Consider the following 12,892-nt stretch of genomic DNA (forward strand, 5'->3'; position numbering starts at 1 on the left):
CTTAGTGGATTTGTGCAGATTGTGGATGATATTATAATGGAAAACGTTTTGAAATTATTTTTCTTGGTGTGATTATTTTTTTTTTTTATATGACAAATACCTGGCACTTTAGCATGTGTGTGTAGACTTTTTATATCCAATGTATATGCACAATTGGCCGATTTACGTAGTAAATGAAATAATAAGAAAAGGACGGGTTCCAACGCTTGACTATAAGGAACGGGATGTATACACTCCACAGAATATTGCATGTTTTGGTGGAGTTTTCCTTTTTTAGACAGTCTTTCTGTTTGAAGAAGGAGAACTCATCCAAAATGCCGTATTGTGTTTCCTATTACTCTGTCGCCTAATTGGGGGACACAGAACCTTGCGTGTTATGCTGCTGTCCACTAGGAGGCGACACTATGCATAATCTGAAAAAGATTAACTTTGGCTCCTCCTCTGCAGTATACACCCCTGGACGGCGTCAGCCTTCTCCAGTTTTTGCTTAGTGTCGCAAGGAGGCACACCTTTTTTCTTCCGTTTTTTTCACCGGAAATACAGATGAAGAAAAGTGGGTCTCCAGCGAGACTCCCGGCATGGCTCCCTCCTCGGTCCCCTATTAGGGGTACCCGGTTGAGGTCGAGGTGGTTTTTCCCCATGTCGCTCCCTCCCCAGTCCCTCGGGTCCTGGTTCGAGGTCGAGACCCCCCTCCTTCCCCAACCCCTTTAAGGGGTCTGGGTTGAGGTTGAGGCGAGGATGAAGGCCCCCTGACGGTGACAGACGCACCCTCCCTAATCCCCCGCAGGGGGTATTAGGTTGAGACGCCTCAGGTAGGGTCGGAGATCAGGCAGCATTTCGCAGCTTCCAGGGACCCCAGGCTGGCTGAGGGATCCTGTTGGGGCCGGGGGAGGGTGCGGACTGGATGGCACAGCAGAGACAGGGCTTTTCTGCGTCCCTGTCTCTGCAACAGCAGCGGCTCCATAGCGCTTCAGGGGCCCCGCATACAAAAACCTCTACCCCTGCTACCCCCACCGCTATCCAGTCGACCATTCTGGGGGGGTCTGGTACAAATCCGCCCCCCCCCCCCGGACTACCGCGCCGCTCTGGAGCCCTCCTGGGCATGAGGCTTCTAATTTAGGCCGCGGCTTCGGCCTAGCTGAAGCCGCCGCCTTTTCCCCGCCCCCCGGCCCGCCCCCCGGATGACCAAAATGACACGCTGGAGTGTCATAGAAGGGGCGGATTGAGGCAGAAAGGGCGCGTTTTTTACACATCCCTCTCCTCAGAGCCCCGGTGGCCATTTTTTCTGGATGAGATCCAGGAGAGGAGCATCACAGCGGTCTCCGGGGGGGCACAGAACTGGGATCTGTCGGCGCTGGACCTAGGGGCACACCGGTGGGGTAAGCTCACAGCTGGGTTCTCATTACTCAGCTGTGAATCTATACTTCCTATAAGGCTTTCTGTGGGTTCCCTCTGCGTAGCCACCCCTGTACGATCCCTTATAGCCAGCCTCTGTGCACTATGCCGGGCTCAAGGAAGAGAACCAGGCAGGAATGTTTCTATGCATTCTGTACAGCCTGCAAAGCCACGCTCCCTAGTAGCAGCACGTATCCGCACTGCCGGAACTGCATCCAGAACCCCAGGGAGTCCCTACTGACGCTTCAGTGTCACAGGCCACGCCGGAATGGGCAACTCAGATGTCTCAGTCTATGTCACAGTCCATAGACAACCTAACTGCTACATTACTGCAAGCTCTGCAGAGTCGGGCCCCGGCTATGGACGGTACACAGCAAACGGACAGCTTGTCTTAGGAACATGCTGCTTCCGACTCTCACAGACGTAAGCGGACCCACAGGTCTCGATCACCTGAGTCGCACTATAGCACAAGTTCGTCCCCCTCTAGGGAGAGACAGCGTCATTCCAGGTCTCCTGGGCAGTCCCCTGCCACAGACAGACAGTGCAATTTACCACAGGGATCCCCCACCACCGAAGACCCCCGCCCCAGGTCGCCCTCCAGGGATCACCTTAGCGAGGCACAGGATTCGGAGGGCATCTGTGACTCCGACTCAGATAATGAAACGGTCAGGTCCGTGGTACCTTCTCCCCCTAGCAATACAGCGCTAGTTGAGGACATAATTTCTGCCATTCATCGGGTGCTAAAAATTCCAGAGTCGCCCCATGAAGTCCCAGAACATAGGATTTGCTTTGAAAGTGTTCAAAAACCACCTAAGGTCTTCCCTAATCACGATGAGTTTGAGAAAATACTTACCAAACAGTTTGCGCAGCCTGACAAAAAATTCGCTAATTGCAAATATTTGGAAGCGAAGTACCCCTTCCCACAGAAAGACACCAAACAATGGACAGATCCACCTGAAGTGGACCCTCCGGTTTCTAGGCTAGCAGCGCAGTCTTTACTCTCTCTGCCGGATAGCTCAACCCTCAGGGACGCAGCAGACCGGCAAGTAGAACGCATGGCTCGTTCTATTTTCGAAGCGGCAGGCGCCTCTCTGGGCCCTGCGTTTGCTTCAGTTTGGCCAGCCAAGGCCATCCTGGCTTGGGCCAAAAAACTACAGGAGGGTCTTCAGGCTTCAAATCCTGAACTCTCGGACCAAGCGGTCCAGATGGCAGTGGTAGCAGACTACATGATTCATGCAGCCCTGGATTCCGCCAGAGGTGTAGCGGGAATAGCATCAAACGCCATCACGATCCGACGCATCCTCTGGCTGCGAGAATGGAAAGCGGATGCGGCCTCAAAGAAGTCCCTCACGCGACTTCCGTATTTTACTGGAAGACTTATCGGCGAAAAGTTGGACACCATGATAGCCAATGCCACTGTGGGTAAGAGTACCTCTCTCCCTCAACTAAAACCGAAACGCACGTTTAAACGAAGAAACCAGACGCGATTCCGATCCTTTCGAAATTCCTCGGGCTGGTCCGTTTCGCGCCCAGTGCAAAACCGCAACCGTTCTCCACGCAGCGACCGGACAGGGCTTGGCAGTCGAAAGCAGGCCAAGCGAAACCCAAGGGAGGAAAACCTCAGAACTTCACTTCATCATGACTCGAGACCTCCGGAAGACACCCCACCAGTAGGCGGACGACTTTTACTCTTTCAGCAAGTCTGGCTGCCTAATACAGAAGACAGGTGGGTCAGGGAAATAGTGTCTTCCGGATACAAGAAAGAGTTCACTTCCATTCCACCGAACCGGTTCTTCCTTTCTGTTCCTCCAACACCACCAGAAAAGGCTCGTGTTTTCCACCAAGCGGTTTCCTCTCTCCTTCAATCAGGAGTTGTGGTGCCGGTTCCCGCAAACGAGAGATTCCGAGGATTCTACTCAAATTTGTTCGTAGTCCCCAAGAAAGGAGGCGGCGTCCGACCCATACTGGACCTAAAACAGCTCAACAATTACGTACGGGTCCGTCATTTCCGCATGGAGTCCCTCCGGTCCATCATTGCATCCATGGAGCAGGGAGAATACCTCGCCTCCATAGACATACAGGATGCGTATCTCCACATACCAATTGCTCCCGCCCACCAAAGGTTTCTCAGGTTCGCGGTCAACCAAAACCACTACCAGTTTGTCGCCCTAACGTTCGGACTCGCCACGGCTCCAAGAACGTTCACCAAAGTCATGGCGGCCACCATGGACGTCCTGCACTCAAGAGGCATCCTAGTCGTCCCGTACCTGGACGACCTCCTCGTCAAGTCTCCCACTTTCAAAGACTGCAAGGTCAGTGTCTCAATCACTCTAGACACTCTGAGTCGCCTGGGATGGCTAGTCAACCTACAGAAATCATCGACCGTCCCAACTCGGACTCTAACATTCCTGGGAATGGTATTCGACACCGCCAGGGGCCTGGTGCTCCTTCCCAAGGACAAGACACTGGCCATCCGTCTGGGAGTTCGCACACTCCTTCGCAGTCCTCCTCGATCTCTCCGGTTTGCCATGAGAATCCTCGGCAGGAAGGCAGCAGCAATAGTGGCAGTGCCATTTGCCCAGTTTCACCTCAGGGTCCTTCAACTAGCCATACTCAGATCTTGGGACAGGAACCCTCTCTCCCTCGACAGGGAGTTCAGGTTGACGTCATCAACCAGGAGGTCCCTGCATTGGTGACTCAAACCAAACTCGCTTACACGAGGGAAGCCATTCCTCTCAGGACAATGGAAGATCCTGACTACCGATGCAAGCCTGACAGGCTGGGGGGCGGTGCACCTACATCACAGGGCACAGGGCAAGTGGTCACCGAGGGAAGTGACATTGCCTATCAATCTTCTGGAAATCAGGGCCATTCTCTTGGCACTGAGAGCATTTCATCACTTGCTTGCAGCCTCGCACATACGGATACAGTCGGACAATGCCACGGCTGTGGCATACGTGAACCACCAAGGCGGGACCCGCAGCGCCCAGGCGATGAGAGAAGTGGCTCATATCCTCCGCTGGGCGGAAGACACAAGGTCGGTACTTTCTGCGGTGCACATTCCGGGTGTAGAAAACTGGGAAGCCGACTTCCTCAGCAGGCAAGGAATGGACTCGGAGGAGTGGTCTCTCCATCCCGAGATTTTTTACCAGATCTGTCAACGCTGGGGAACCCCGGATGTGGACCTAATGGCATCCCATCTCAATACCAGGGTTCCCAATTTCATGGCCAGGACACACGACCCGCGGTCGCTCGGAGCAGATGCCCTGGTCCAGGACTGGTCCCAGTTCCGACTCCTGTACATTTTTCCACCCCTCCCCCTAATCGCCAGGGTCGTGAGGAAGATCAAGCAAGAGGGAGTTCCGACCATCCTCATCGCGCCAGACTGGCCCAGACGTACTTGGTACGCCGACGTCGTCCAACTTACGGCAGACGCCCCCTGGCGTCTACCCGACCGTCACGACCTTCTGTCTCAAGGTCCGTTCTTCCACCAGAATTCAGGGGCTCTCAATTTGACGGCATGGCCCTTGAAGCCTGGATTCTAACCCAGGCAGGTTTTTCACCGGCAGTCATTGCAACTATGATCAGGGCAAGGAAGCCTGCCTCCGTCAAGCTCTATTATCGTACCTGGAGAGCTTTCTTTTCTTGGTGCGAATCTCATGGACAAGTCCCACTCCCTTATTCCCTCCCGAAGGTACTAGGTTTTCTTCAATCGGGCCTAGATGCCAAGCTATACTTAAGTTCACTTAAGAGTCAGGTGTCGGCGCTTTCAGTCCTTTTTCAAAAGCGCATTGCTATTAAACCGCAAGTAAGGACTTTCATCCAGAGAGTTTCCCGATTGGTTCCTCCCTACAAACGTCCGCTGGATACGTGGGACCTCAATCTGGTCCTGACAGCATTGCAAGCTCCACCCTTCGAACCTCTTAGAGGAGTTCCACTCTCCATTCTGTCTCAGAAAGTGGTTTTTTCTAGTGGCGATCACCTCGTTACGCAGAGTGTCGGAATTGTCAGCACTTTCCTGCAGACGGCCTTTCCTAGCCTTTCACCAGGACAAGGTGGTTCTCCGCACGGTACCATCCTTCCTTCCGAAGGTTGTGTCCAACTTTCACCTTAATGAAGAGATTTCACTGCCTTCCCTTTGCCCGGTTCCGGTTCATAGAGTGGAGAAGGCTCTGCATACGCTTGACCTCGTCAGAGCATTGCGGATTTACGTGTCCAGGACTGCACCTTTCCGGAAATCTGATTCCCTCTTCATTCTTCCGGAAGGTAGTCGCAAGGGGTTGCCGGCTTCCAAGGCTACCCTTGCCAGGTGGATCAAGTCCACCATACATGAGGCCTACCGACTTAACAGTTCCTCTCTTCCGGCCGGTATCACGGCACACTCTACACGGGCAGTAGGGGCCTCCTGGGCCATTTGGCATCAGGCTTCGGCACAACAAGTGTGCAAGGCGGCCACTTGGACTAGCCTACACACGTTTACGAAACACTACAGTGTTCATACCCAGTCCTCAGCGGATGCGAGCCTAGGTAGACTGGTTCTGCAGGCGGCAGTACCCCAAGTCTAGGGGACTATCAGCACAATATTCGTCCACTGCTTCCCACCCAGGGACTGCTTTGGGACGTCCCAAGGTTCTGTGTCCCCCAATTAGGCGACAGAGTAAAGGAGATTTTTGTGTACTCACCGAAAAATCTCTTTCTCTTAGCCTTTAATTGGGGGACACAGCTCCCACCCTGTTGCCCTTACGGGCCGTTGTTTACTGTTGAGTTCTCATATTGTTCTTTGAGCTCGTACATAGTAGCCTTCTTACAGGCATGGTTATGTTATTTGGTTACGTTCCTCCTTATGCTTTGGCACAAAACTGGAGAAGGCTGACGCCGTCCAGGGGTGTATACTGCAGAGGAGGAGCCAAAGTTAATCTTTTTCAGATTATGCATAGTGTCGCCTCCTAGTGGACAGCAGCATAACACCCAAGGTTCTGTGTCCCCCAATTAAAGGCTAAGAGAAAGAGATTTTACGGTGAGTACACAAAAATCTCCTTTTTTCGACAGAACAAGATCGCTGAGACACCAACTTTAATGGAAGATCACAAAATTTCCGCTCCTTATAACTACACGACCACGTGCAGATGAGTTCAACTAAACCAATGGTCGAGCCTGCAGCCCTGCCGCTCCATTCATAGTTTATTAACCTGACTGATCCCGCCCGACTGCTGTACGTCACTGTCAGTCTCATAGGCTTTGAATGGAGTTCAGTGTGTATGTAGGACCTCCTTTCCAATAAATTAGAATGACCTGTAGTGGTCCAGCTGGAGGAGCTGTATTGATCTCACTAATATTATTTGTGGGGAAAACCCTTTTAACGGTTTCCATGTTTAGGTATAATTTTTTTTTTTTTTTTTTTATTAAAGCCGTTTTTTAATCAAAGACATCGTCTTGTTTAAATTCTGCTCTCCTATTAGATTTCTGTTCTTTATCAGAAGCTCCACATTTTTTTCAACATTTATTGCGTTGTCACGTGACTAATTACTTTAAATGCTGTGTACACCTTTGCAGAGAGATTTTTTTACTTCCTAAATTCAAATGTAAGCAATTTTCTAAAATCGCCATTCTTAAAAATCTATCATTTTAGTTCAGCAGACTGCCTAAATATCTGATCATCTGAGTGATATGTATAAAGTTTCAGATCCTTCAGAGCGCCTTTTCCTGCTTCTCCTCTTCCTTTCTCTTGTTTCTTCCCTCCCTGCTACAACAAATAACAGCAGGGAGGGGGTTGTAAAGATTTCTATAATGTGGAGAGCTGAGAAACCATCTCCAGTCTTAGGAAGGAATGAGAAATCAAGCTGTAGATAATGAGGAAAGTGCATGAAGAAGAAATAAGTGCTGGATAGAAGCTGTGCTGAAATCAACTAATGAAGACAGCAGCACCCTGCTGATAGATATGTAGACCTCGTATTCAGCATATATTACCGGGAGAGAAACTCCTTCAAGTGAAAAATCTGAAATTCTGATCATATTGTGAGCTACTGTGTATATCTGGGAGGGAATAAAGATTTCTGAAGCTTTGTGCAATTTTAATATCTAATGGTTACCACTACCATATGTAAAAACAGATATAAAAAATCATGTTCAAAGGTGTCCATAGCCTTTAAATAATTTGTATTTACTTTCTAGTGATAGTGATTGTACAGCTCACTGTAAAGGCCCTTTTACATTTAGCGATGCACCAGCGATCCAACCAGCGATCTGACCCGGTCAGGATCGCTGGTGCATCGCTAAATGATCGCTAGTGAGCTTTCATACAGAAAGATCTCACAGCGATGCAGCAGCGACGCAGCGCACGATACTTACCATTCACACACAGCGATCCTGCGTCCTCCCGCCCGCCTCCACGCGTCGCTGGACGTCACAGCAGGAAGCAGACGACGAGAAATGGAGCCGGACATTCTCGCGCCATCAGCGATGGACAGCGGGGGAGCCGGTCGGAGGTAAGTATCACACATAGCGATATCGCTAGCAATATCGCTATAACGTCACAAAACCAGTGACGTTTTAGCGATATTGCTAGCGATATTGCTTAGTGTAAAACCCCCTTTACATGGCACTAAAATGGCATTATCTATGCACTGGTAATTTCGTATTTGCTGCTCCTCCTGATACCCCTTTCTGTATTAATCCCTTTTGTTTTCCTGGAGTCTTCAGACAGACGGGCTGCACATGTGAGATTACCTGCACTTAGGCGGCCTGAATTTAATTTAGTGGTAATTAAGGTTCTGATGATGTGAGTGTAATAAATACATATAGCTCCACACAGGTGACGGATTTTGACTTCTTTGCATATTCTGTGGCTCTAACAGTACCCATAACTTTACTAATGTTTTTCTTCTGTTTAGCGTTTTCTGGTTGACATTTTGCTGAAGAATGCCAGGGAGGAGGTGAACGAAGTCGCAAGGTAAAATTATGAGGTCACATTGATACTGACTTTCTCTGTTTTTCTGCTGATCTGAGAGATACTGGGTGAATTCCCATGTCTTTTACATTTGATTTTTCTGATTTTTCACCCAAAATGTAAAAGTAAACTTATCAGTCGATCCTACATCACAGTAAAGGTCAAAGGTGACAATGTTTTGTAGCCCTATAGGTTGTAATCCCTTACACAATAGATGGCTCTGCCGACTCCTTCATAGCCGAGCACTCCTATGTTCTCGGAGAGCTGCTGCCAAACTTCTGGTGGTTGCGTTTATCACACAGACCAAAGGCAGTCTTAAATCAGACATGTCAGACCCTGCTCTCCACTGACCTCACCAGTCAGGGGAGTCTGGGGACCCCCATTCACATTACGCTGTCTGCCAAACCCCCGATTTATGTCCGCGATCAGCTGATGTTAGTCTGAGTATCGGGGCCTTTAGGCTCTGTTCTCACAGATAAGCCTGTGTATAGGCCTGCCACTCCAAGGTGTCCATCTTCCTAATGTGCCCCTCTGCATAGGTAAGCGAAGAGTGAAAAATGCTATGCTGATACATACTAGCTATTATACTAATGGAGGTGACTTTGGTACACGCTGGGTATGTAAGAGGACGTATAAGTTTGTCTTTGAATGTCGTGGACTTCTTTAGTGCACGCACCAGTTGTCTTGTTATTGATTGCGCACGCTGATACATCATTGAATATTTAAAGCTACTGATCTGAAAGCTGCACTAAATACAGGGATGTGTACATGTCAGTACAGTCTGTAGATCATGCTTTAACCCCTGCTTGTATTTTCTATAAGGCTAAGTGCACACGTACCGGAACTCTCGCGGAAATTACCGCGAGAATTCCGGAATTCCAGTCCGCGGGAAAATCGCATTTTAAATTCCCGCGATTTTCCTGCGGAAAAACTAGCATTTTGCAAGCGTATTTAGCTTGCAAAATGCTAGCGTTCTCCAAGCGATCTGGAGCATCGCTGGGAGAACTGATTGACAGATTGGTCACACTCGTCAAACATAGTGTTTGACGAGTGTGACCAACTTTTCTCCTTCGTCTCATTGGGGGACACAGAGACTGTGGGTGTGTGCTACTGCCGTCTGGAGGCTGACACTAGGCATACAAAAAACAAGTTAGCTCCTCCTCCACCGCATACACCCTCGCCCCTATAGCGGGCGGAAACCAGTTTTTTGCTTAGTGTCTTTGGAGGCACACGCAGTCTGGTTTCTCCAGACTAGGTTTCTTTTTCGGTTCTCACTATGAAGAGGAGATAGGGGCGACGGATCCTATAGAAAGGGTCCGATCTCCCCAAACCATCAACGGGCGAGCACGCGTTGAGCATCGCTCCGCGTATCCTTTCCCGCACCGAGGGACACCTCTGGGACTTTTCCCCAGACATCTATTTTTCGTGTTTGTTATTTTTTGAAGACGAGAAGGGGCAACGCATCCTATAGAAAGGATCCGATTTCCCCAAACCAGCAACGGGCGACTACGTGCGAGAGTCCCTCCACGTCTCCTCTCCCGCGACGTGGGACACTATGCCAGACTTAGCCCTGTCCACCCCTAGGTATGGAAACCATGGGCTTGCACACGGGCACAAGACTAGTCTGTGCGCCCCCACTGCTCCACCAACGCTTGACGGCGGTGCTGCACGGCGGCGGACGGTCCCTCTCCTCGCCCCTACAGGGCAGACGGAGTTAGGGTGCCTGCACCGTCCAAGAAGGAGACTAGCAGGTGCGGAGGGCCCTGGGCGCAGAGTCAGGTGGACCACCCCCCCAAAACCCCCCCCAAACCCCCCCAATACCTGGGGCAGAGCGGGCAGTGGCTGCACAGGAGGTGTAGGAGAGGACGTCGCTGGGGCCCGGCGTTTGGACCCCAGGTGGGTAGCGCCATTAATTTAGCCCGCGGCTTCGGCCTAGGCCGCGGGCGGAAGTGGGCGGCAGCGCTCCGGCCGCGTCTTAGGCGGCGTCGCTTCGGCGCCCCCCGTCCCCGGTATCGGCGTTACAGGATCCGGGGAGGGGGGGGTATCGTAATTTAGGCCGCGGCTCCGGCCTGATCCGCGGGCGGAAGTCCCGCCCTCAGTGCGGCGTCCGTCGGCGTCACTTCCGGCGCTGCCCCCCTCCTGGCAGGGCGGGCGCCGGATAAAATGGAGTCCCCGACGGCAGTCCGGGGTAGGCCGCAGGAGCTTACCGCAAAGCGCGGCAGTCCCCGGAGACCGCCACCAATGCAGCTGGAGGGGCCTCCCACGGCAGAAGCCGGGAAAAGGACTACAGAGGGGTAAGTGTGACCCCGGCCTGAAGGCCACGCTAGGGCATATAGGGCTCCCCTCTCCGCATTCGCCCTCCTTGAAAAAGGGAAAAAAAAAAAAAATAAATAATAGATATATATATATATATATATGAGAATCTATTTATTTTTCTGGCCTTTTTCCAGCAGTATGTCTGGAAAAGGTAAAGCGCACGCATCCTTCTATGCCGCATGCGTTTCCTGTGGGGTTAGATTCCCATGAGCGCAGACCAGTAAATTATGTGAAACCTGTGTCACCGAACGCGCCCAGGAGCCCTCCCCCGCAGCAGAGCCCAGGGGTCCGGAACCCCCCAGAGTGGGCGGTATCCCTCTCTCGGTCTATGGTATCATTAACAAAGGCAATTGAGACCCTTCAGGCCCCGGATAGGGGTAGAGATGACGGCTCGCCTGGTTGGGAGGGTTCTGCCTCCTCACATGAGCCGCCGGCCTGCAGGGGCCGCACTCTCTCTAGGCAGGCACATATGAAGGGAACCAATACTGTGTCGCCAGGCCCCTCCGGTGCTTCAGCATCTGTGAGTGTGGCATCACGCTCGCCGTCACCCCTTTCAGGGAGCGAGCAGAGCTCAGTAGAGGATGTGGAAGAATCCTTGGACCTGGACACCCCAGGGTGCCGGGAGACGGTGGACAGTCTCATTGAGGCTGTCAACCAGACTCTGGGTATTGATGATGAGGTCACCCTATCCGCAGGGCATAAGGTGTCTTTTAAAAAGGCCCGGAAGCCGCGGAGAGTGTTCAGCACTCATCCTGAGTTCGAGGATATAGTGCAGCAGCACCGGGAACGGCCAGACAAGCGTTTTTCAGGACAGAAGACGCTAGGATCAAGATATCCATTTGCGCCAGAGCTCTGTAAAAAATGGGCAGAGTCTCCGGCGGTGGATCCCCCGGTATCCCGCCTGGCCTCGAGATCCCGGTTATCAGTGCCTAGTGGTTCGGCCATCAAGGACCCCACGGATCGGCTCATAGAGGGATTAGCGCGCTCGGTATACGAAGCATCAGGATCAGCACTCTTCCCTTCCTTTGCGGCAACATGGGTAGCCAAAGCCATGATGTCCTGGTCGGACTCTTTAAATGAGATCCTGCAGGATAGGGAGTTGCCAGCAGAGGTGGCTGAGATAAGTCAGATCGCAATGGCGGGTGACTATCTAATTAATGCATCCTTGGATGCAGCTAATAGCGCAGCACTTGCAGCAGCAAACGCAATCGCCATTAGGAGAGCCTTGTGGTTAAGGCTGTGGCGGGCTGATACGGTGTCTAAAAAATCCTTGACTTCCCTGCCCTTTCAGGGTAACCGACTATTTGGGGAAGAATTGGATAGACTCATTTCGGACGCAACAGGGGGTAAAAGTAGTTTTCTCCCACAACAGAAGACAAGGACGCCATTTTGTCAGCCTCAGGCGCGTTTTCGGGCATTTCGCGCACCCGCGTGGACGGCAACGGCCAGTACCCCCGCTCCTGCGCGCTATAACCATGACAAAGAGCGTCAGGTCACCTACAGGACCAACCCGCTGGGTAGGATGCGAGGGCGTCCGCCCAGATCAAGGGGGGCCAGGTCCCAGAGGCCCTCTACAAAATGACTCGAGAAGTGCGGTACCCGAGGACAGCAGGATTGGCGGTCGTCTGCAACGGTTCTGTCACATATGGGCTGCGGTGGCACGCAACGCATGGGTGACGGAGCTGATATCTTCCGGGTACAAGATAGAGTTTATAAAAAGTCCGCCAACACGATTTTTTCCCTCCCGGCTTCCCAAGTCAAGGTCTCGGGCAGAGGCATTACGGGGGGCCATCAAAGTGCTGCAGCACAAAGGGGTCATCGTTCCGGTGCCAAGGAGCGAAAGAACCCAAGGGTTTTATTCCAACCTGTTCGCAGTGCCCAAAAAGGATGGAGCGGTAAGGCCGGTTCTGGACCTAAAGCTACTAAACAGGTTCATCAGGGTCAGGCATTTTTGCATGAAGTCCCTCCGGTCAGTTATATCCTCCATGGAGAAGGGAGAATACCTGGCCTCAATCGATGTTCAGGATGCATATTTACACATCCCTATTTTTCCCCCGCATCAGAGATTCCTACGGTTTGCGGTCGAGGGACGGCACTTCCAGTTTGTGGCGCTGCCTTTCGGTTTGGCCACGGCCCCCAGAATATTCACGAAGGTGATGGCGGTCGCCATGGCCACTCTTCACTCCCGGGGCATTGTGGTGTTGCCATACCTGGATGACCTTCTGGTAAAGGGCC

At 51.9% G+C, this 12,892-nt stretch overlaps 1 protein-coding gene across 4 annotated transcripts in view; it reads left to right on the forward strand.

Annotated features, from left to right (window-relative positions):
* The window catches only part of RALGAPA2 (Ral GTPase activating protein catalytic subunit alpha 2), a 412,397-nt gene that overhangs the window by 194,525 nt on the left and 204,980 nt on the right, over window positions 1–12,892 (forward strand). For all 4 annotated transcript variants that reach the window (XM_073557418.1, XM_073557416.1, XM_073557417.1 and 1 more), the window contains one exon: window positions 8,286–8,344. In XM_073557418.1, the coding sequence (XP_073413519.1) occupies window positions 8,286–8,344 (59 nt within the window). The remainder of the gene's footprint in view (window positions 1–8,285; window positions 8,345–12,892) is intronic.

This window comes from Dendrobates tinctorius, unplaced genomic scaffold, assembly GCF_039654945.1.
Source record: "Dendrobates tinctorius isolate UK_male_01 unplaced genomic scaffold, ASM3965494v1 ptg000250l, whole genome shotgun sequence".
Taxonomy (NCBI): domain Eukaryota; kingdom Metazoa; phylum Chordata; class Amphibia; order Anura; family Dendrobatidae; genus Dendrobates; species Dendrobates tinctorius.